At 36.8% G+C, this 21,710-nt stretch overlaps 1 protein-coding gene across 1 annotated transcript in view; it reads right to left on the bottom strand.

Annotated features, from left to right (window-relative positions):
- The window catches only part of METTL8 (methyltransferase like 8), a 79,343-nt gene that overhangs the window by 35,645 nt on the left and 21,988 nt on the right, over positions 1-21,710 (bottom strand). The window contains 1 exon segment of the mRNA XM_029934393.1: positions 7,216-7,370. Within this exon segment, the coding sequence (XP_029790253.1) occupies positions 7,216-7,358 (143 nt within the window). The 5' untranslated portion in view covers positions 7,359-7,370.

Below are 21,710 nucleotides of genomic sequence, written 5' to 3'. Positions count from 1 at the left end.
GATGTATAGCCAAAAAGCTAGTAGAGAAAATAAACAAACAAATGACACAAATAAAAAAGAAAGATAACTAAACACATTATACTAATTTACAATGCTAATCAGAACTGAGTGTGATTTTACATTTCTCTCTCTTCTTTTTTGATACTATTTCAATAGATATAAAAAGGTACCTTATTGTTGAATTTGTATTTCTTTTATTGTTGTATATTTCCTCATATGCTCACATGGACTTCCTCCTGGATCAAGTCTCTGTGTACTGCCCATTTATCCATGTATTAAAAAGGTCAATGCTTTTCTAACAATATAACAAATATTCTATATATGTTAACTTTGATATATGGTATGAAAATCATTTAAATTTTCTGTATCTCTCAGTTTTTGTGTTAGTAAAATAAAGGCAATAATTCTAAAAACAATATATAATTAAGATTATTTTGGAATTGTAATTATCCTATTTCATCAAATCCAAAACACCATTATTTTCTGTACCAGTAAGAAAGAAAAAACACTCCAGTTATAATTGTAAGATGTCATCAATTGTAAGCAATATCAAGATTTCAGAGATGTTAATCAGTGAAACAAATGTGAGTCTCGGATGGATGATACATAATTGTTACAGGTGTATCAGCTAATAATTAACTGATTTCAATTAAATCGTTTCTACTATTGACACTAACTTATACTTATGACTTCTGGCTGCCCACTTATCTTTCTGGCTACAGTATTTCCGTTGATGACTGATATTAGTAAATCAGTTTCCTACTTAGGAATGAAGGACTTACAGAAGACACACAGAAAGAAGCAATGCCTTCCCACTTATGCATATTCTATATATTCTCTATTCCATTGAATAGATGTCACAGTTGCTAGAAGAAATAATAAACACTTCCATCATTAGACATTTATTGAGAACCTGTATCTTTCAAGCACTGAAATGTGAATTGGAGACATAAAGATAAAGAAGATTTGGTAGATCTCAAAATTTTAATAACATGAGTTCTAATCAGCTATTAAAGAATAAAGAATTTATCGGGTAGAGAGTAAGATGGGAATAGGTGCATGGAGGGCATTCTTTTAAAATTCCAACAATAACTAATGCCTATAAAATATAAAATTTAATCTCTACCTCTCATCATCGTGCCCATTCCTGAGATAAAAACTGACAATATGACATGAACATTTCCACACTTTTCTCTGTGTATAAAAACAAAGATATATACAGGTAGCAAATGCACAAGAATTTCTTAATAAAATGAGACATAAGATACTTTCCTGAAACTTGCTCTTTTTTTTCAGAGACACACCATAGCTATCTCTTGATATCAACATATGTGGCTCTCTCTTTTTGTTTTTTTAAAGTAGGCTTTACACCCAGCACAGAGCTCAGTTTGGGGCTTGAACTCATGACTGTGAGTTAAGACCTGAGCTGAGGTCAAGAGTTGGATGTTTAACTGACTGAGCCCCCTAGGTGCCCCAGATCTCTCTTATTTTTGTTAGCTACTACATTATTTTCCAATATGGATGTAACCATAGTTTACATGGGTTTACTGAAGTATAAATGACATATAGTAAACTGTACATATTTAAAGTGTACAATTTGAGAAGTTCTGACACATGTTGACACTCATGAAACCATCACCACAATCAAGATAATGAATATGTCCATCACCCTCAAAAGTTTCCTACTGTGCCTTTATAATTTCTCCTTTCCAGCCCTCCCCTTCTCATCACCAGCCCCCAACTCCACTGACAACCACTGATCTGCTGTCTGTATCTGTGTATTAGTTTGCATTTCCTGGTGTAGTTCTAAGAGTACAATACATATGCTTTATTTTTAGCTTCTTCTCAGCGTAATTATTTTGAAATTCATCCATATTGTGTTTATCAATAGATCATTTTTATTAATGAGTAGTATTCCACTACATATGTAATATACAATTTGTTTGTCCATTTACTTAGTCATGGGCATTTGGGTTGTTTTTGAATTTGGCTAGTATAAGTAAGCTGCTATGAATAATCATGTATAAGTATTTGTATGGACATATGCTTTCTTTTCTCTTGAGTAAATAAATATCTAGAATGGAATGGCTGAATCATATTACAGGTTTGTGTTTATTTTTTTAAGAAACTGCAAAGCTGTTTTCCAAAGTGGTTATGCCATTTTATGTTCTCACCAGTAGTGTATGAAAGTTCCAGTTCCTCTACATCCTAATACTCAGTACGCTATTTTGAATTTTAACTATTCTAATAAGTTTGTAGTAGATTTTCACTGTGTCTTTATCTTTTTTTGGAAAGCTGTTTATTTATTCATTTATTTTTAAGTACTCTCTACATCCAACGTAGGGGCTCAAACTCATGACGGGAAGATCAAAAATCGCATGCGCTACTGACTGAACCAGCTAGGTGCCCTCATTGTTAACTTTAATTTTCACTTCCCTAATGACGAATGATGTTGATCATCTTTTCATGTGCTTATTATCCATGTATCTTCTTTTTTTTAATCTGTGTGTCGTTTTGGTGAAGTATCTGTTCAAATATTTTGTCCATTTTTATTGGGCTCTTTGTTGAATTTTGGAGCTTTTTATATATTCTCATTATGAGCTTTGTTTATTGAATTTTGAGAGCCTAAAAAAGCTCTCATGTGTCTTTTAACTACAATGAAAATGAACAAATTATTGATACATGCAACAACATGGATAAATCTCAAAGTAATTACGCTTAGTTAAAGAATCCAGGCAAAAAGAGAATACATATTGTGATTTCCTTCAAATACTGGAAAATGCAAACTAATCAATAATGCATGCTATGTTCCTTCTCCCTCCTTTCTTTCTGTTTTTCTGCATATAAATTCTCTTGACACCCAACCTTACCCAGAGATCTATTTATCTATCTCTGTAAACTGGGAGTTTGATGGTTCAGTATTATAGATTTTTACCCACTTTTCTACATTTTGAGGGCGTCAGAATTGGAAGAGATGGAGGAAACTCCATTGGGTAGTGGACAGCCTTTATAAGGGTGTGAATCTGCTTTCTCTTCCCTCCCCTCTCCCCCGCTCCACTCTCTCTTCTTTCTCCCTTCCTTTCCCCTTCCCTTCACTTTCCTTTCATTAAGTCTTTTGCTAGGTTTCACCTGTCTAGTTAAGATGTGTCCTATTCCTAAAAGGGTTTTCTAGGGCTTGGGATAGTTCTTTCAATTCAACATAGAACCCCTCAAAATTGTGAGCCTGAAGATTTCCCCTGCTCTGCTGAGACCTTAAACTCTGCTGCCACAGGCAAAACCATTTATTTTCAAGAGTTCTTTTTCAACTTTTACTGGGCCTGCTAATGACTATTAGTAATTATCTGTCAGTTGATCTTCCTTTCCTGGTACGGCTTCTGAGAGATGGAGATGAGGTTAGAAGCCACTCTGAGCTGCACATGAATCTACAGTTTCTTTCCTTGATCACTAATTCTCCATGTTTATGGATTTTTCTGGTTGCTGTTGGTAGTTTTTGCTTGCTTTTATTACTTTTTATTCATTTTGTTGAAGGAAGAATACTTTGTTTTTCATTTCATTCCATCTCCGTTATCTTCGTTACAACTCGGGCTTCTTAGTGAAATGGGCTGGAGGGAAATTCTTTCTCAGGATATTAGAAAGTGAATAAAAAGGGCTATATTTACTTTTTCTTCAAAAAATATTTGTAAAAAGTGAGTCACATATAAGTAAACCATACTATTAACTGAACTAAAGGCTTAACAGAAAAATAAACTGTAGATAACTCTACAGAGAAAACTGTTTCTCTCTCTGAGAGAAAACTGACAGATACAGTAGTTTTCTAAAAATATCTTTTAAAAATCAAAATTCGTCAAGAGAGGCAACATTATTCTTAACTATAAAGGAGGAAATAAGGAAGTCAGAACTTTTGGACAGAACTTGGACTTGAAAGAAGGGGAAAATAAACCAATCTTCTGGTTTTCAGTTTAACTTACAAATACTTAAGCAAAAACCAAAAAAACAAAACAACAAAAAACAAAAACCCAAAAAACAAACAGAAAAGGCAGCAACAACAAAACAGGTGCATGAGATGATGATATGAAGCAACTACTTTCCTCTTCGTTTGGAGGAAATTATTTTTACTATTACAGTATGAATCCACCTTTGGAGAGAGTTCACTAGAGTACCCTGGCACAGGATGCATAAACTTTGAGGGAGTATGCTGTGGAGACAGAAAGACAGCTGTTAAGACTAGATCAAGGTTTTTCAAACTTGGATTAACAGAACCCCAAAAGGCCATGAGATTTGTACAGTGAAGGAAGCGAGGTGGGAGAGGAAAAAAGAGGTGGAGCTGTTGATGCCTCAGGCCTCTATACCCTTCATTAAGACCAGGTTTGTTTTTACCTTTTAAATATTGGGATTCTAGGTTAAGACTTCACCTGGAAAAAAATTCTGCTGCAAAAGAAAAGTCTGAAAACCACTGGAGTGGATCAAAGATTCCTGAACCTGGTTGCTCAACAGAATTACTAAAAGAGCTTTTTCAAATTACAAATTTCTCGGCCATACCTCCAGACCTAGTGAAATAATAACTCCCCAAGGGATTCTTGTACAGCAGCCCAAAGCTAGCCCACAATGCTTGAGAGGCATTGACCCAGAGGACCCTTGCTTCCCTGAGGGCCTATGACAAAACAGAATGTAAGTGAGTAGGCAGGAACCTTGGACAAAAGAGCTGGTGGCAGCAGATGGAAGAAGAGAACATAGACTGCTAAATCACGAGACTCTAATGAAGAATAAAAACTTGGTAAACCAAGAACTTGCCTAGGACCAGCAGTTCCTGTGGAGGTTTAATTGCCTGGCAATGATCTTGCAGCCTACTCTAACTGTCCATACTGGTGATGGCAGGCAAAGTAGTTTAATTCAGCAACTGTCCAAAAAAGTATAATGTTAGCCACAGATATAATTTAAAATTTTCTAGTGGCCATTTTTTAAAAAGCTAAAAGAGGGGTGTCTGAGTGGCTGACAGTTTAGTGTCTGACCCTTAATTTTGGCTCAGGTTATGATCTCATGGTTCATGGATCAAGTCCCATGTTGGGGTCTGTGCTAACAACACGAAGCCTGCTTGGGATTCTCTCTCTCTCTGCTCTCCCACTCCCTATTCACACGCATGTGCATGCACACTCTCTCTCAAAATAAACTTTTAAAAAGCTAAAAGAAATGAATTTTAATAATATATTTTACCATATGTTTACACTCATAGGTCTAACAGGAGAAACCTAACAGAGGACCATAGTGAGAGGAAGGGGGAAAGAGAGCTGGGGAGAGGGAGGGACACAAATCATGAGAGACTATTGAATACTGAAGACGAACCATGGACTGAAGGGGGAGGGGGAGGGGAGGGAGGGAGGCGGGGTGATGGTCATGGTGGGGGGCACTTGTGGGGAGAAGCACTGGGTGTTATATGGAAACCAATTTGAAAATAAACTATTAAAGAAATTAAAAAATTATATACTTTATTTAAGTCAATATATCCAAAATAATATCATCTTAACATGTGGTACAGTATAAAAATTTTTAATGATATATTTTACCTCTTCTTATTTTACTTTCTTTTTTTAAATGTTTATTTATTTATTTCAAAAGAGAGAAAGTGTACATGAGCAGGAGAGGGGCAGAGAGTGAGAGAGAGAGAAGCCCAAGAAGGCTCCACATTGTTGGTGCAGAGCCTGACGTAGGGCTTGAATTCACAAACTGTGAGATCATGATCTGAGCCAAAAATCAAAGCTCAGATGCTGAACTGACTGAGTCACCCAGGCACCCCTGTACTGTTTTTTTTCTTCAGCTAAGACATCACTAGAGATGATTTATTGTACACATGTTACATTCAGCCACAAATGAAAACAGAATTAGTCCTGAAAGTCACAGGTGCAAAGCAAAGGACCAAAAGGGACTGTTTTGGTATAATAAGCAAGGTGGGTCACTCAAAGGTGGTCCTTGTGATCAGATGGCAATGGACATTCAAGACCCACGGAATCAAACTCTAGAAAGTTAGCATGCAGTTCAACAATTTGTAATGGCATCCCTGGTCTCTGTCTTTCCTTATTATTGATCCTGTGTCTTTCATGGGTTCACAAGCTAGTAGTTTATTTGGACCTCCACCTCATCTTCTTTTATACTTTAGCCTGCACATTTGCTTTTTCCTCCTCATGGTGCAGAGGTTTTCAAAAAGATAGCACTAAGGCTGAGACAGCCCATACTAAGTCTTCAAAATGTTACAGCACATATCACTTCAGACTAGTTAGGTTTCAAGAGCTCAATAAAACCACATCCGACTAGTGGCCACATACTGTATAGTGTGGAACTAATTAATAAATTTCAGTTAGTTTTCTTGGATCAAGACTTCAGAGTCAAATGCTTCCTTTTCCTTTATTCTACAAAAGCATCAGGTTCTGTTTATTCTTCCTTTGAAATCTCTCTCTCATTGGTCCTTCCCTGCTTCTAGTTAGTATACTGTTAACCAAATAAAAATACAGTAGTTAATACCCTATGTGTACTCTCATTTCTTTTTAGTGGCTCTTTAAAGCCTTCCACTCCAGCTGTGAATTCAAGAACTCACACAATCCTGCTCCCCCTCCCATACCTCCTCTATTGTCATTCCAACCTTATCATTTATAAATTTCCTAAAAGAGTCTTTATTTTAGGGAAACTATCCTGTTCAGAGTCTCCTGAATATGCTTACACTTTTTAATCTTTGTGTTTTGTGACTTTTTATACACGTAGAATACCCTTATTCCAGCTTTAACTATCCAAGTCATTATAAGAACACATTGGGCCCTTACACTTTGCTGCCATGTATTGCTAATTATCAATTTTTCCTGTAAAGATCTATCTTTCCAAATAGAGAATGGATTTCCTAAAAGCACAGACTAGGGTCATACCAGTGTGTTCTCCCTGCTAGTAAGCAGCAGGTACTGAATATACAGTTGCTGACTGACAAGTACTCAGGACCAGAGGTGGTGCAAGAATGCCAAAGTTGAGGAAAGCACTTGGGAAGTGTCATTTTCCCAATTCCATTTGTGAAGAAATTCAGAATTTGCAACACTTGAGTTAGGATGAGTGACCCTGCCTCTGGACCTTAACAACACTAATCAACTTTTAAAATCCTTTCTTGGCACTAAATGAAAATAATACCACTGTTAATGTTTAACAGACATATATAATATTAGACCTCAAAAGGTAACTCACCACATGTTGTGTTCAAAAACTTTGGCTGGGTCAGTTAAAATCCTTGATCCCAGAGGGGCCACTGGGTGATTGCCACTTTGGTATCTATGCGGCACCTTTCTTATCTTTAGACAGGAAACAGAATTTCTCCAAATCACATTCATCCTAATCAGTACCTGTAAAGTTATAAATGATTAATTAGTCAATGTGGATTACACAGTGTATTGTTTTATCTAATAGTCAAAACCTGGTCCAAAGGTTTAGAATCTGAGAAAAGATATGAAAACTAATCATTTTTAAATGAAAGATGGGTATGATAGCTTCTCTCCTGAAGTATTTTCAGGCCAAGATAAGGAAAAAGAATATTTAGAGTGTGTACCATTGGCTGGCATTCTTCATAAGTCATAGCCTTGACCAACTTTGCTTTGTTTGATATTTGTTTGTTTAATTTTTAGCACAAAGCCAAAGCATATCAGCCCAGAATCTGAATTTTGTGTATTAAAAGTTGTTTTTGAAACGATTTTATTATTTTGGTTTGGGGATTCTAAGCAAACATATTTCTAGGGAATACTTCATGATCACTTGACCAACAAGTAGAATAGTAGTAGTAGCAGCAGAAGAAAACAAAGCTATTAAATCTCCTTTCCTGGGCTGAGCTGAATAATAGGAAATTTAGTCAAATAATAAGTAAATACTGTAGTAAGATATGAGCCCAGCAATTCTTAATTCTAACCACCCATATACATTTATTAGTAAGAATAGTCAGTAACACATTTGCAAAATAGATTTTCCTGTACAAAACAGATAATCCTAGCTTAAGAGGAGAATCATCAGTTGGTTAGTCAATTGCATCTCCATTTCTGAAAGAATAATTTTAACATTTAAAGAGTATGCCATCTTAATTATATGCTGGCAAATATGTTGGCTTACAATCTTTATGAAAAAGTATCAGAAAGAAGCTTACTTTTTATAATAAAAATCCATTGTTCTACTGCTCAGCATTTCACCTCCACTCAGTTGTTCACCAAAACATTCAGCCTAATGCTGTAAGCTGCTAGATAGGAAGAGATGCTAAAAGGTATGTATACATAATACTCATTAGAGACTATCTAAGGTACTATTCTTACATGTAAAAATGACATATATAGATATATATACATATATATATATATATATATATATATATATATATATATATATCTCCTTTACCACCTTACTGAAAAGCAATGGATTTTAAAACTGTGATTTTCAAAATGAACTGCAGAATGTCAAAAACATCTCATTGTGCTTTTAAATATAAAATTCAAGATCTTCTTTTTGGAGGAAAAAAAAAAAGGCTTAGTTATACACCAAAAAGACTGTAATGGTTCCATTCAAATGTGACTAACAGTGATGAGAAATGGAACATTCAATAGCTACTACAGATCTCCTGTTTCCTGTTTGTTTTTCCTTCTCTGCTAAATGCAAGCTCTTTGGTGGAGGCAAATGAAATTAAATGCTCTGACTACCACTACCTTTCCTCTGATGTGCCTTTGTTCTTTTCTCCTGCCTTTGTTTCATGTAGGACTAACAAAACCCTACCTGCACAATTATTTTTAGAGCTCTCTCTCTGCACTGAATATTATTCATAAAATCTGTATGCTGAAGAGTAGAAACTGATTACACCTAGAAGGAGAGGCAATTCATGCTCAAAAGTGTAAAATGATGTAAACGTTTTCCACCCAAATCAAAATGAAATTTCAATCTTCAAATAATCATGTGATACTTATCTATATCTATCTATACAGAAGAGGAAGATGGGAAAAAAGATACATGTTTCTCTCACTATAAATGATCAAGAATCTCTATAGGCAGCTGTTTAGGCAACTTATTTTTCTAATTAACTATGTAAACATCTTTACCTCATTTATTATCTGTAACAGTTATACACAGCCTTGTATTGCTCTTTATCTTTTTTATTATATAAATATGATACATTTATATAATACAATATAGAAAAATACATAATAAAATTACATAAATGCCTTCTTAACTAAATTGTAAGCTTCTAAGGGCAGCACTAACCTGCTCATAAATTAACTGTTTGATAATACAAAAGTGATACTTGTCTGACATAAATTTCATTAGAAGGAAACGACTTCATATTTTCCAGTCTGGCTCCTACGCAGCGTACAGCACGGAGGAAGGACATGACGGAAGAGTGTGGCAGTACACAGGCAGCTATTCAGTTACGCTGATTACAGTGATTTAAAAGTGTGTGTCTTATGTTATAACCATCATGTTAGCTTAATGTCTACTAGGACTTGGTTCCATTTTGTGATGGGAAAAGAAAAGATGGGCAAGGTCAACCCCAGAAAGAATTCTGGTATAGGAAGCTGATTTCTGCCACCAGAGTGTTCCACTCTCTTTATGTACCCTCTCTTAACTTTCTTTTGGCATACCCTAATTTGAATATAAGTTTAATTAATATATTATTTGCACTCACCAAGATATACAATCTTAGGTGTGCATGTAGATAATAACAGCTTCAAAATACATGAAACTGCATGAATAAGTAGTATTTTTTGAAATGTTTATTTATTTATTTATTTATTTTGAGAGAGAGAAGCAGTGAGTGTGAGCAGGGGAGGGGCCGAGAGAGGGGAAGGGAGAGAGAGAATCCCAAGCAGGCTCCGTGCTGTCAGCACAGAACCTGACGTGGGGCTCGAACTCACAAACCGTGAGATCAGAACCTGAGCCAAAATCGAGTGGAATGCTTAACTGATTGAGCTACCCAGGAGCCCCAAGTAATATTTTTATTTGAAATAAGACAAAGAAGTATAGCTAAAAATATTCCATTCACCCAAAAGAGTCAGAAAAGGAAGCAAAGAGAAACTAAAAACAAATGAGACAATTAGAAAACAAATACTAGGATGGCATATTTATCTTTCTAAATTTATTTTTATTTTTTTTGTTTTAGAGAGAGAGAGAACGAGCAAATGGGGGAGAAAGGCAGAGAGTGAGAGAGAATCTTAAGCAGGCTCCATACTCAGAACAGAGCCTGATGTAGGGCTTGATCCCATGACCTTGGGATCATGACCCAAGCTGAAATCAAGAGTGGGATACTTCACTGATTAAGACACCCAGGCCCCCCTAGCATGGCATATTTAAACCCAATTATATCAATAGTTACATTAAATGTAAATGGAGTCCAATTAAAAGACATGGATTGTCAATTTGTATGAAAAAGCAAGACTCGACCACATACTGTCTATAAGAAAAGCACTTTCAACATAAAAATACAAATAAAATAAAAAGAGATACTAAGCAAATACTGCATGAGAAAACTGGTTAAAAATAAAACCACAGGCCCAAATGGCATCACGTAGGTTAAGGCCCTATGTCAGTAAAATAAGACTTAATACCTAACCTAACTGTAATTTTAAGCCCCCAGAAATGCAACCTTTAACCAGTCAGCATGAGACTTTCCTGGTCAGCACTAGGGACTTTATGGAAACAACCTCTCAGTTCCCCTTAAGAGGGCAACCTTGCCTAAAACAATGGATTCTCTGCTAATAATTTCCTTTTTTCCACTCCCTCTTTACCTTTAAAAACCTTTTCCTTTCTGTAGCACATTAGACCTCCTTTCTATTTGCTAGATGAGATGCTGCCTGATTTGTGAATTGGTTAATAAAGCCAACTAGATTTTTAAAATTTACTCTGTTGAATTTTTGTTATTTAATAACAAAGTAGACTAAAAAAATCCCAAGAAGACTATTACAGAGATAAAAAGGGACATTTAATAATGATGAGCCAATTTATCAAGAAATACAATCCTAAATGTGCATGTACATAATAACAGAGCTTCAAAATACATGAAGCAAAAATGAACAAAACTTTTTAAAAGGATTAACACATTCACAGTAATTCTTTGAGATTTTGATACTCCTCTCCCAGGAATAAAAAGAGCATTTAGAAACAAACTATCAAATAATCAATATGGATATGGAAGAATTAAACATTATCAACTTGACCTAAATGACACATAGAAAGAACACTATACCTAATAACAGCTGAGTGCACATTTTTTTCTTTTTCTTCCTTTCTTTCTTTTTTATTACAGTGTTTCCTCCCTTCCTGCTAATGATTTCCTCCTGCCTGGAGTGCTTTTCCTCTTCCTCTTTGCTCTTTGCCTTACCTACTCTTGCATCTTAATAGATCCCTTATAACCCTGTCCCTGCTTCTCTACAGCATTGTCCTGGGCCAACCCAATATGCAGGGACATCATTCTCTGACTCTTGGGGGATCCACCAGACTACATCACTCAGGAGACATATATATATATATTTGCATGATTTGACCATCTAGATTTTGATGTTTTGAGGGTAAGGATTCTGTTTTATCTTATTTTTATTTTTTAATATTTATTATTATTATTTTTAATTCAAATCCAAGTTAGTTAACATATAGTGTAATAATAATTTAAGAATAGAATTTAGTGATTCATTGCTTCCATATAACACCCAGTGCTCATCCCAACAAGTGTGCTCCTTAGTGCCCTCACCCCACACCCAATACCCATCAGTGATCCTCAGTTTGTTCTCTATATTTAAGAGTCTCTCATGGTTTGTTTCCTTCTCTGTTTTTATCTTATTTTTGCTTCACTTCCCCATCCCTATGTTCATGAAATCATATGATATTTGTCTTTCTCTGACTGACTTATTTCACTTAGCATAATACACTCTAGTTCTATGTTGTTGCAAATGGCAAGATTTCATTCTTTTTCATTGCCAAGTAATATTCCATTTATATACATAACACACACACCACATCTTCTTTATTCATCAGTTGAGGGACACTTAGGCTCTTTCTATAATTTGGCTTTGTCAATAGTGCTGCTATAAACATTGGGGTGCATGTGCCCCTCTGAAACAGCACTCCTGTATCCTTTAGATAAATACCTAGTAGTGCAATTGCTAGGTTGTAGAGTTCTTTTTTTAACTTTTTGAGGAACCTCCCCCACTATTTTCCAGAGTGGATACAACAGTTTGCATTCCTACCTGCAGTGCAAGAGAGATCCTCTTTCTCCGCATCCTCACCAACATCTGTTGTTGCCTGAGTTGTTAATTTTAGCCATGCTGACAGGTGTGAGGGGGTATCTCATTGTGGTTTTGATTGGTTCTTTCCTGATGATGAGTGATGTTGAGCATTTTTTCATGTGTCAGTTGGGAATCTGGATGTCTTCTTTGGAGAAGTGTCTATTCATGTCTTTTGCCCATTTCTTCACTGGATTATTTGTTTTTTTGGGTGTTGAGTTTGATAACTTCTTTATAGATTTTGGGTAGTAACCCTTTATCTGATATGTTGTTTGCAAATATCTTCTCCCATTCCATCAGTTGCCTTTTAGTTTTGCTGATTGTTTCCTTTGCTATGCAGAAGATATTCATTTTGATGAGGTCTCAACATTTCATCTTTGCTTTCGTTTCCCTCCAGAGACATGTTGAGTAAGAAGTTGCTATAGCCAAGGTCAAAGAGGTTTTTTCCTGCTTTCTCCTCAAGGATTTTGATGGCTTCCTGTTTTACGTTTCTGTCTTTTATCCATTTTGAGTTTATTTTTGTGTATGGTGTAAGAAAGTGGTTCAGGTTCATTTTTCTGCATGTTGTTGTCCAGTTTTCCCAGCACCACTCACTGAAGAGATTGTCTTTATTCCGTTGGATGTTCTTTCCTGCTTTGTTAAAGATTAATTGGCCATGTTTGTGGGTCCATTTCTGGGTTCTCTATTCTGTTCCATTGATTTGAGTGTCTGTTTTTGCACAGGGCACTATTTTTTATACCCAACATACCTATACAGGATGACATAAAACTAACATGCTTCAGGTCACCCAACCCGTAACTAATGAGGCTTTATTTGAACCCAAGCGGTCTAACTGGAGAGTCCACGCTCTACCTCTTGTTGTGGTTTGGTTTTACATCTTTGTTATTCACATATATATAATTCATTCATTTGCCTTCTACTTTTGTATGTCACTCCTGTACAAGAAGAATTACAGCATTGATTCTCCAGTCTTTACTGGGGCTGCTAATTTGCTGTCACTGATTTAAGGAGGCCCAGAATTACTTCTCCTCCTTCATCTTCTGCAATTCTGTTTCTTCTCTTGGGCTTTAATTAAATAGAAAGCAATTCCAGTGGGAGACACTAGTCCCCAGATTTAGGAAGCATCATTATTCTTTTTCCAATACTCAAATCTCAATATACAGGCAAAGAGCTCTTGTATCATCTAAATAATGTAACATTTGAACACTCATTTTATTTTCACTAGTCTACTTTTACACAGCTGAGGGGTAGAGATAAAGGAGGACTTCCTGCCCTTCTATCTAAGCTTGATCCTAAGACTGCTTTCTTATACCTCAATACTACCAGTAGAGCACCAAAGAACTAGAGCAAATACTACTGCTGTTTGTGTGAATCTGTAACAGTTATCCTTGGAGCACTCAGCTAGCTCTAAGCAAAAACTATTTGTTAGGCTCCCCAAGAATTATTCCCAGTTGTCTCAGCTAACTGAAATTGCAGGAAAAGAAACTGCTGTTAATCATACACTAAATGCCTGCCCTCCATTTGAAAGTTAACTCCCCCTTGATGTTTCCTGGGTTCTGAGCATCTTTTAAATAAATAAATTAGTGAGACATTTGTGTTTTTACCTTTGTAACTGTTTAGCTTTTCTTCTCAGCTGGGAAGCTGGTACAAAGGTTTCATTCAGAGGAACAAACATCATCTAGATAAAACTGCACTAACATTACCTGAGAGGCTAGCATTAATGAGAGCAAATTAAAGTGCTATTGTTGTACTGTTTTTGGATAGTGAAAGCCGACAGGTAAGAAACACTTAAGTATCAACTATACTGCAGTGAAAACTAAAGCTTCAATTAACCCTGGCAATTTCTGAGAACTCCAAGGGTGACCATCTGTGAGGCAAACAGCTCAAAAAACTTATACATCTTGTTTTAATCTTTCTTTAGATGATTATAATTTCAGGGTATAAATAAGGCTATTAGCAAGAACAGAACAACAACAATAATTACAGTAAGTATTTGCAGAGCACTTTGATCACACCATGACATTGGTCACTCGGCAGCTTCAAAATCAAAATCTTATGCTCAGTGTTTGCTCACTATGACCACCCTTAAAAGGGTGCCACACCATGTACTCACTAGGGGTTACTGGGACTCACAAGTTATTTAAGGGATTTCATGTCAACTCATCTTAAAGCAGCCTCAATCCTAAATATCTGAAGGAAACCAGGCTACTTACACTGGAAGTTGTTTCCAAAATCATTATGCTGGACCAGAATGAAATCTGTTTTAACTCCTCCACCTGGCATTTCACATTTGTGTGAACTAACTTCTGGAAGCAAAAATCAGTATTGGTGGGCTAAGAAAGGGTACTAAGTTACATGCATACTTTATGCACTATCAGTTTTGACGAGTTCTAGTAAAAAACGCACATGGATGAGACAGATGTAGTTCACTGTTAATGAGACTTCTGCTTTCTTGTTCATTGCAAAGGTCTCTATCCCTAGGTATAGCAGATGGCAGAGGTACTTGTACACATATGCAGGATTTACCCATTCATATTTTGGACTAATGCATCAATAACGCTTCCCTGTTACAAAATGGAATATTATAAAAACTTCAAATCATAAATGGATGTTACATATAAAAAACGTGAAATACAGAATTAGTGAATAAAAGTGTCCAGATGAATGTATTTCCATAATTTTAAAAGAACGTGGAATTAGGTAGGCAGAAGCTATAGTGCTGTGTAAATTCTATTTTAAACAACTACAACTAGTTATAACTTGCGAAAAAGCAAGGCAAACTCCACCATGGACTATTGGGAAATTCTGACTGCAAAACCACAGAAGGCATGACAGAAAAGGGGCCAAACAATAAACAGTAGAGTACACGGGAATGGTACAATTTCTTTTGTTTTCTTTTATAGCTTATTATTAAGTTGGTTTCCATATAACACCCAGTGATCACCCCCACAAGTGCCCTCCTCCATGCCCATCACCTCTTTTCCCCTCTCCCCCACCCCCATCAACCCTGTTTGTTTTCAGTATTCAAGAGTCTCTTCTGGTTTGCCTCCCTCCCTCTCCCGAACTATCTTTCCACCTTCCCCTCCCCCATGGTCCTCTGTTAAGTTTCTCCTGTTCCACTTATGAGTGAAAACATATGGTATCTGTCCTTCTCCACCTGACTTATTTCACTTAGTATGACACCCTCAAGGTCCATCCACTTTCCTACAAATGGCCAGATTTCATTCTTTCTCATTGCCATGTAGTACTCCATTGTGTATATATACCACATCTTCTTGATCCACTCATCAGGTGATGGACATTTAGGCTCTTTCCATGATTTGGCTATTGTTGGCAGTGCTGCTATGAACATTGGGGTACATGTGCTCCTATGCATCAGCACTTCTGTATCCCTTGGGTAAATCCCTAACAGTGCTATTGCTGGGCCATAGGGGAGTTCTGTGCATAGTTTTTTGAGGAAGCTCCACACTATTTTCCAGAGGGGCTGCACCAGTTTACATTCCCACCAACAGTGTAGGAGGGTGCCCGTTTCTCCACATCCTCACCATCATCTATGGTCTCTTGATTTGTTCATTTTAGCCACTCTGACCAGCATGAGGTGGTATCTCAGTGTGGTTTTCATTTGTATTTCCCTGATGATGAGTGACACTGTGCATCGTTTTATGTGTCTGTTGGCCATCTGGATGTTCTCTTTGGAGAAGTGTCTATTCATGTCTTCTGCCAATTTCTTTACTGGATTATTCATTTTTAGGGTGTGGAGTTTGGTGAGTTCTTTATAGATTGTGGATACTGGCCCTTTATCGGATATATCATTTGCAACTTATCTTTCCCCATTCCGTCAGTGGGCTGTTAGTTTTCTTGATGGTTTCCTTTGCAGTGCACAAGCTTTTTATCTTGGTGAGGTCCCAATAGTTCATTTTTGCTCTTGATTCCCTTGCCTTTAGGGATGTGTCAAGGAGGAAATTGCTGCGGTTGAGGTCAAGGAGGTTGTTTCCTGTTTTTTTTTTCTCTAGGGTTTTGATGGTTTCCTGTCTCACATTCAGGTCCTTCATCCATTTTGAGTTTATTTTTGTGTATAGTGTAAGAAAGTGGTCTAGTTCATTCTTTTGCATGTTGCTGTCCAGTTCTCCCAGCAAGGAATGGTACAATTTCTCCATGATAAAAGAGAAGATGAAAGGTTCCAGAGAGGAATATAGAATTGTCTGGATTACAGACTGGGTGGCCAGAGTATGTTAGATTTCACAAAAGATGAACCTGTGCTTTCTACCTATGCTCCTACCCAGATAACTCATTTTTTCCTCTTGTCTTGAAGAGTCTTCTTAGACTGGTCTTCTATTCTTAGGCCTTCTATCCAATAGCAAACAGATCCCTGAACTCCTTGTGGTCTTGTGATTACTTGGAGCATCTGTAATTATTCCAACATCTTGTTCTTATTCAAAAGATTAGTCTTCCTATAAACTCACCTTTCCAGCTTCTCTTAAAGCTGGAGGAGATAAAGCACCAAGTTCTAGCTGAAAGAAGCCTACTATGGAGCTAATGTTTTTGCTTCCCTACAGAGGGAAAGGGGGTAGGGGATATCTTACTTCCAAAAACTCACCCTACCTCTTTCCTGAACTTAGATGCAATGTTATGTACAAACAGGAAAAGGATCTGATTTTTGATGGCAGCCCTGAACAGATAAACCAATGTTAGTTATCACCTTCCCTTGGGACTTCTTGCTAGGTACGAAAACTAAGTCCTTATATATTTTAGCCACAATTAGGTTTTTTGTTATTTTTCATCCAAGAGGATTCTAACATACAATATCCACTACTGTTAAGTCTTGGCAATCCAAGGACAAATCCATTTGGTTTCTGACTTCAAGGATCTTATCATCCAGTGAAGAAGAATGAGATGAAACAAAGAGTCTTGATACATGTGTGTTAAAGGTGGGTATAAAGTGCTATTATAGCAGAGAAGAATGAATGATTAAAGTCTATTGATAGTGGCCAGAGAAAGTTTCCTGGTGGAGGCAAAATCTGTGCTGAGTCTAGAAGAATGAGTGTCAATATTCCAAGGAGATAAGGATAAAAGCTAGGACATTTCAGGCAGAGGGGCTGGCACAATTAGAGACAAAAAGTGTGAAAGTATATGGCACATTCAGGAAATAAAAAGTAATTTGGAAAAAGATGCTAATAAAGTAGCTTTGAAAATGAGTTAGTCTTTAAAACTGAAGCCAAGAAGTATAATAAGCACTGTAATCCCGTTGAAAAGGGGTTAACAATTCTGAAACCACTATAAAAATACACTGGAATTGAACAATTTAGAAAAAATAGTAGACAGTGGGAACCAGGTTTCTCACTGGGAATGGAAGGTTACAAACAAATGAGGATAGAAGCTTGGAATGATATATGTGGTAATGGATTAGAATTGGAATCATCAGTATGAACTCATGTTTAGCTTTATATAAATACAGATGTAACAGATAGAAATATTTGTAGATATGTATATACATGTTAGCAAGTTAGTATATATACATATGTTTCCTTACTCTGCTGACTGAGAAGGCTGAGAAGTAACCACATCCCAGTAGTAACAAGCACACAAAGCACCCAGATCTTGGTTTCTAAAACCTTTCTCTACTAAAAGGAACTAGGGATCGTTGGAGAAATGACTGATACTAGGACTGGGGCAAGGAATACACAAGATGGATGTGGAGCATCTTATTAGTGCCAGACGCAAAGAAGTGCTTAAAAATAAAACAAGACAAACAAAACTCAAAACCCCACAATGAAGGAGGTATGCTAAAGGGACATGTGAGCCAACTGAAAGAGCTCCTAATGGGCCAAAGCTGAAACACTTTGAGCAACAAAATAGTTTTGGGATATAATCCTCCAAATAAAACAAATATCTGTATGTCCATATGGATATAAATGATTAAATAAATAAATGAAGGAAAGGAGACAAATCTCTCATGCAGAAGAATTCCAAATAACTTAGTAGATACTTCATCCTCAAGGGGGTGGACAATAACCTCATTCCTTAAGTGCAGGCTGCACAGAGTGACTTCCTTCTAAAGACTACAGTATGGAAAGGGGGAGAAAGTTAATCTGCAGTGGAGAAACTTGACAAATACTAAGTCAGGTGATCAAAGTTAATATCAACACTGATGTCATGTTAATAGTATGCACTTTTTTAATATTTATTTATTTTGATAGAGAGAGGAAGACAGAGAGAGAAAGAAAGAAAGAGAATGAAAATGAGTGGGGAATGGGCAGAGAGAAGAGAGAGAATCCTAAGCAAGCTCCATGCTGTTGGCACAGAGCCTAGCTTGGGGCTCAATCCCACCAACCACAAGATCATGACCTGACACTCAACTGACTGAGCCACCTAGGTGGCTCGATAATATATATTCCTGATATGATGTTATGAGAATGGCACTTTGCCGATGTGTTCTTCTTCCTCCCCCAAACTCATAACCCCAGTCTAAATGTAAGAAAAACATCAGACAAAACTCATTTAAGGAACATTTTATAAAATACCTGACAGTACTCTTCAAAACCATCAATGTTATCAAAAAATAAGTTAATCTGAGGGGTACCTGGGTGGTTCAGTTGGTTAAGCATCAGACTCTTGATTTTGGCTCAGTTCATGATCTCACGGTTTGTGGGACTGAGTCCTGTGTTAGGCTTTGGGCTGGCAGAGCCCGCTTGGGATTTTCTCTTTCCCTCTCTGCCCCTCCTCTGCTCACGCTCTGTTTCTCTCTCAAAATAAATATTAAAAAAAGTTAATCTTAGAAACCGTCAGGGTCCAAGAGGAACCTAAGAAAACATGACGACTAAATGCAGTGTAGTGTCCTGACTGAGATCCTGGAGCAGAAAAAGGATATTAAGTGAAAACTAAGGAAATCTGAGTAAAGTATGTACTTTAAACAGTATGTATTGATACTGGTTCCTTCATAATTTTGGCTAATATACCATACTAATATAAAATGTTAATAATAGGAGAAACTTGATATAGAGTACATGATAGCTATACTATTTTCACAATTTTTCTATAAATCTAAAACTGTTATAAAATTAAAAGTTCATTTAAAAAATTAACTTTGTATGCTTACAGCCTATGATGTGAAGGTGAGATGGGGGTGGGGAGACATTTATAAGGCTGGAAATTTAGGCTGGAGCTAGATAGTGAGGAATCTTTATAGCAAATTAAGCAGTTTGAATGTTTTTCTACAGGCATTGACAACAACTGAAGAGTTTTAAACAGCTGAACAACATGACCAGATTTTTATTCTATAAAGATTGTTATGATGGTTTTGTACTATCAAACATGGGGCTCTGCACCAGACCAGTGAAAATCAAAGCTCTGGAACTGTGCTTGTATAGCTTTTTTTTTTTTTCCTTTAAAAAGTTTTAACATTTATTCATTTTTGAGAGACAGAGAGAGAAAGAGTATGAGTGGGGAAGGGACAGAAAGAGAGGGAGACACACAATTGAAGCAGGCTCCAGGCTCTGAGCTGTCAGCACAAAACACATAGACCACTGAGCTGAAGTCAGATGCTTAACTGACTGAGCCACCCAGATGCCCCTGTGCATGTATAGCTTTTAAAATATTCATATATAACCCTGGTGTACATCAATGATTGAGAACCACTCCTACAAAGAGTTGATTAAATGAGGGTTCCACACAACAAGAATTTGTCAGAGATCATGGGAGCCAGAGAAGATAGTAGCATGAAAATTAAGGAAGGGGTTAAGTCAAAACACACTTTAGAGTCAGAATCAATAGAATTTTTTTTTAAATGACTAGGTGTGAAGCCAGGATGAAGCCAAATATGCAGGATGAAGCCAAACGTGAAACACAACTTCTGGCTTGTGTAGCTGGGTAGAGGATGAGACTATAGAAGACAGAATTCAGAAAAAAAGGTAGACAATGGTGGGACAGTGGTAGGGAAGAGAAGATTGTAATTTCAGTTTGCACATGATAAATTTTAAGGATCTCACAATATATTTAAATGGACATTGCCAATATGAATTTAGGTAATTGGAAGGCAGTAGAGATGTAGATTGGGGAGACAGATCACTGGTTTCCAGGTGGTGTTTGAAGTCATGATGAATTGACTGAGAGAAAAAATGAGACAGATGAAACTCATAGTAATATAACACTTAGGACACGAGTTGAGGAGTCAGTTCTGTGATCAAATACTAAAGAATCCTAAAAGAGAGAAACTAAAAATAACAGGTTTTGGAAGCAGAGATCAATGATGACCTTTATCTGTGCCAGCAGAAGGCAGAGTTGAGGAATAAGTAGGTCAATGGAGTACGGGAGATGGTGAATAGAGATGAGTCTGATAGGCAGTGGAAGGGAAAATAGAGAACTTGGCTACATCTTGAGGTATCACCTAGATCAAAGAAGAGTTATTTGTTAAGATGCAAAGAATCTTGAGTATCTTTGTAGAATGAGAAAAAACCTGATACTGAAAAGAAATCAATTGAAAATACTGGAAAGAGATGGATGGTTGACAAACAAGTTTCAAGAAGTGAGATGAAGGGAGGGGAATTAAGTACTCTAAAAACATGTTAGCCATGTAAGATGTCAAGAACAATCTTATCTTCTGATGAGTGAGAACAGGTGACTTTGTAGTGGAAGGGAAGATTGTTCAATGAGTCCTTTCCCAATTCTCTTTTCTTAATAACTTAAAAAAAATTTTTTTTGAGAGAGAGAGAGAGAGAGAGAGAGAGAGTGTGTGTGTGTGTGTGTGTGTGTGTGTGTATGCACGCAAGTGGGGTAGAGGGGCTGAGGGAGAGCAAGAATCTTACACAGGCCCCATGCCCAGTGTGGAGCCCAATGTGGGGCTCAATCTCATGACCATGAGATCATGCCCTGAGCAGAAAGAGTCAGATGCTTAACTGACTGGGCCACCCAGGCACCCCTTGCATCCCCAATGCTCTCTTCTTTGGAAAGTAAAAGGCTGTAAGGTAGAGAACTTGAGAAAAAAAGGAATAGAGAAAAAAAATAGAAAACTAACATTTGAATAAAGGAGTGCTCACAACTAATTGGCCTATCTGAAGTTATGACTCAAATTAGTGATCATTTATTGGTCGCCTCCTGAGCACTCAACTCCCCTCTAATAAATAGCTCATGTATTTGAGATCTTTGAGTTTGTAGAGAAGCCATAGGTAACCTGGCTGAAAATGGAGATGAACAGTTTAACCTATGCTACGCTATTCAGCCACATTCCAAACCTATGGGCATAGTGATTGGTTTAGAGGTAAGCATGTGACTAAATCTGTCCAATAGTGCACCTTAGGTCTACTGCTAGAGATTTTAAAACAAAGATGGTTTCTTGTACCCGTTATGTATGAAAGAGGAAGCATGATGCTCTGTAGCTGCTGAAAATTGTTACTAGTTAGCTCAGGCTGCCTTAATAAAGTACCATAGACCAGAAGGCTTAAAAAG

Source organism: Suricata suricatta, chromosome 3 (genome assembly GCF_006229205.1).
Source record: "Suricata suricatta isolate VVHF042 chromosome 3, meerkat_22Aug2017_6uvM2_HiC, whole genome shotgun sequence".
Classification (NCBI taxonomy): domain Eukaryota; kingdom Metazoa; phylum Chordata; class Mammalia; order Carnivora; family Herpestidae; genus Suricata; species Suricata suricatta.
Note: the sequence above shows the minus strand (reverse complement) of the source record. Positions and strands in the feature narration are given on the sequence as shown.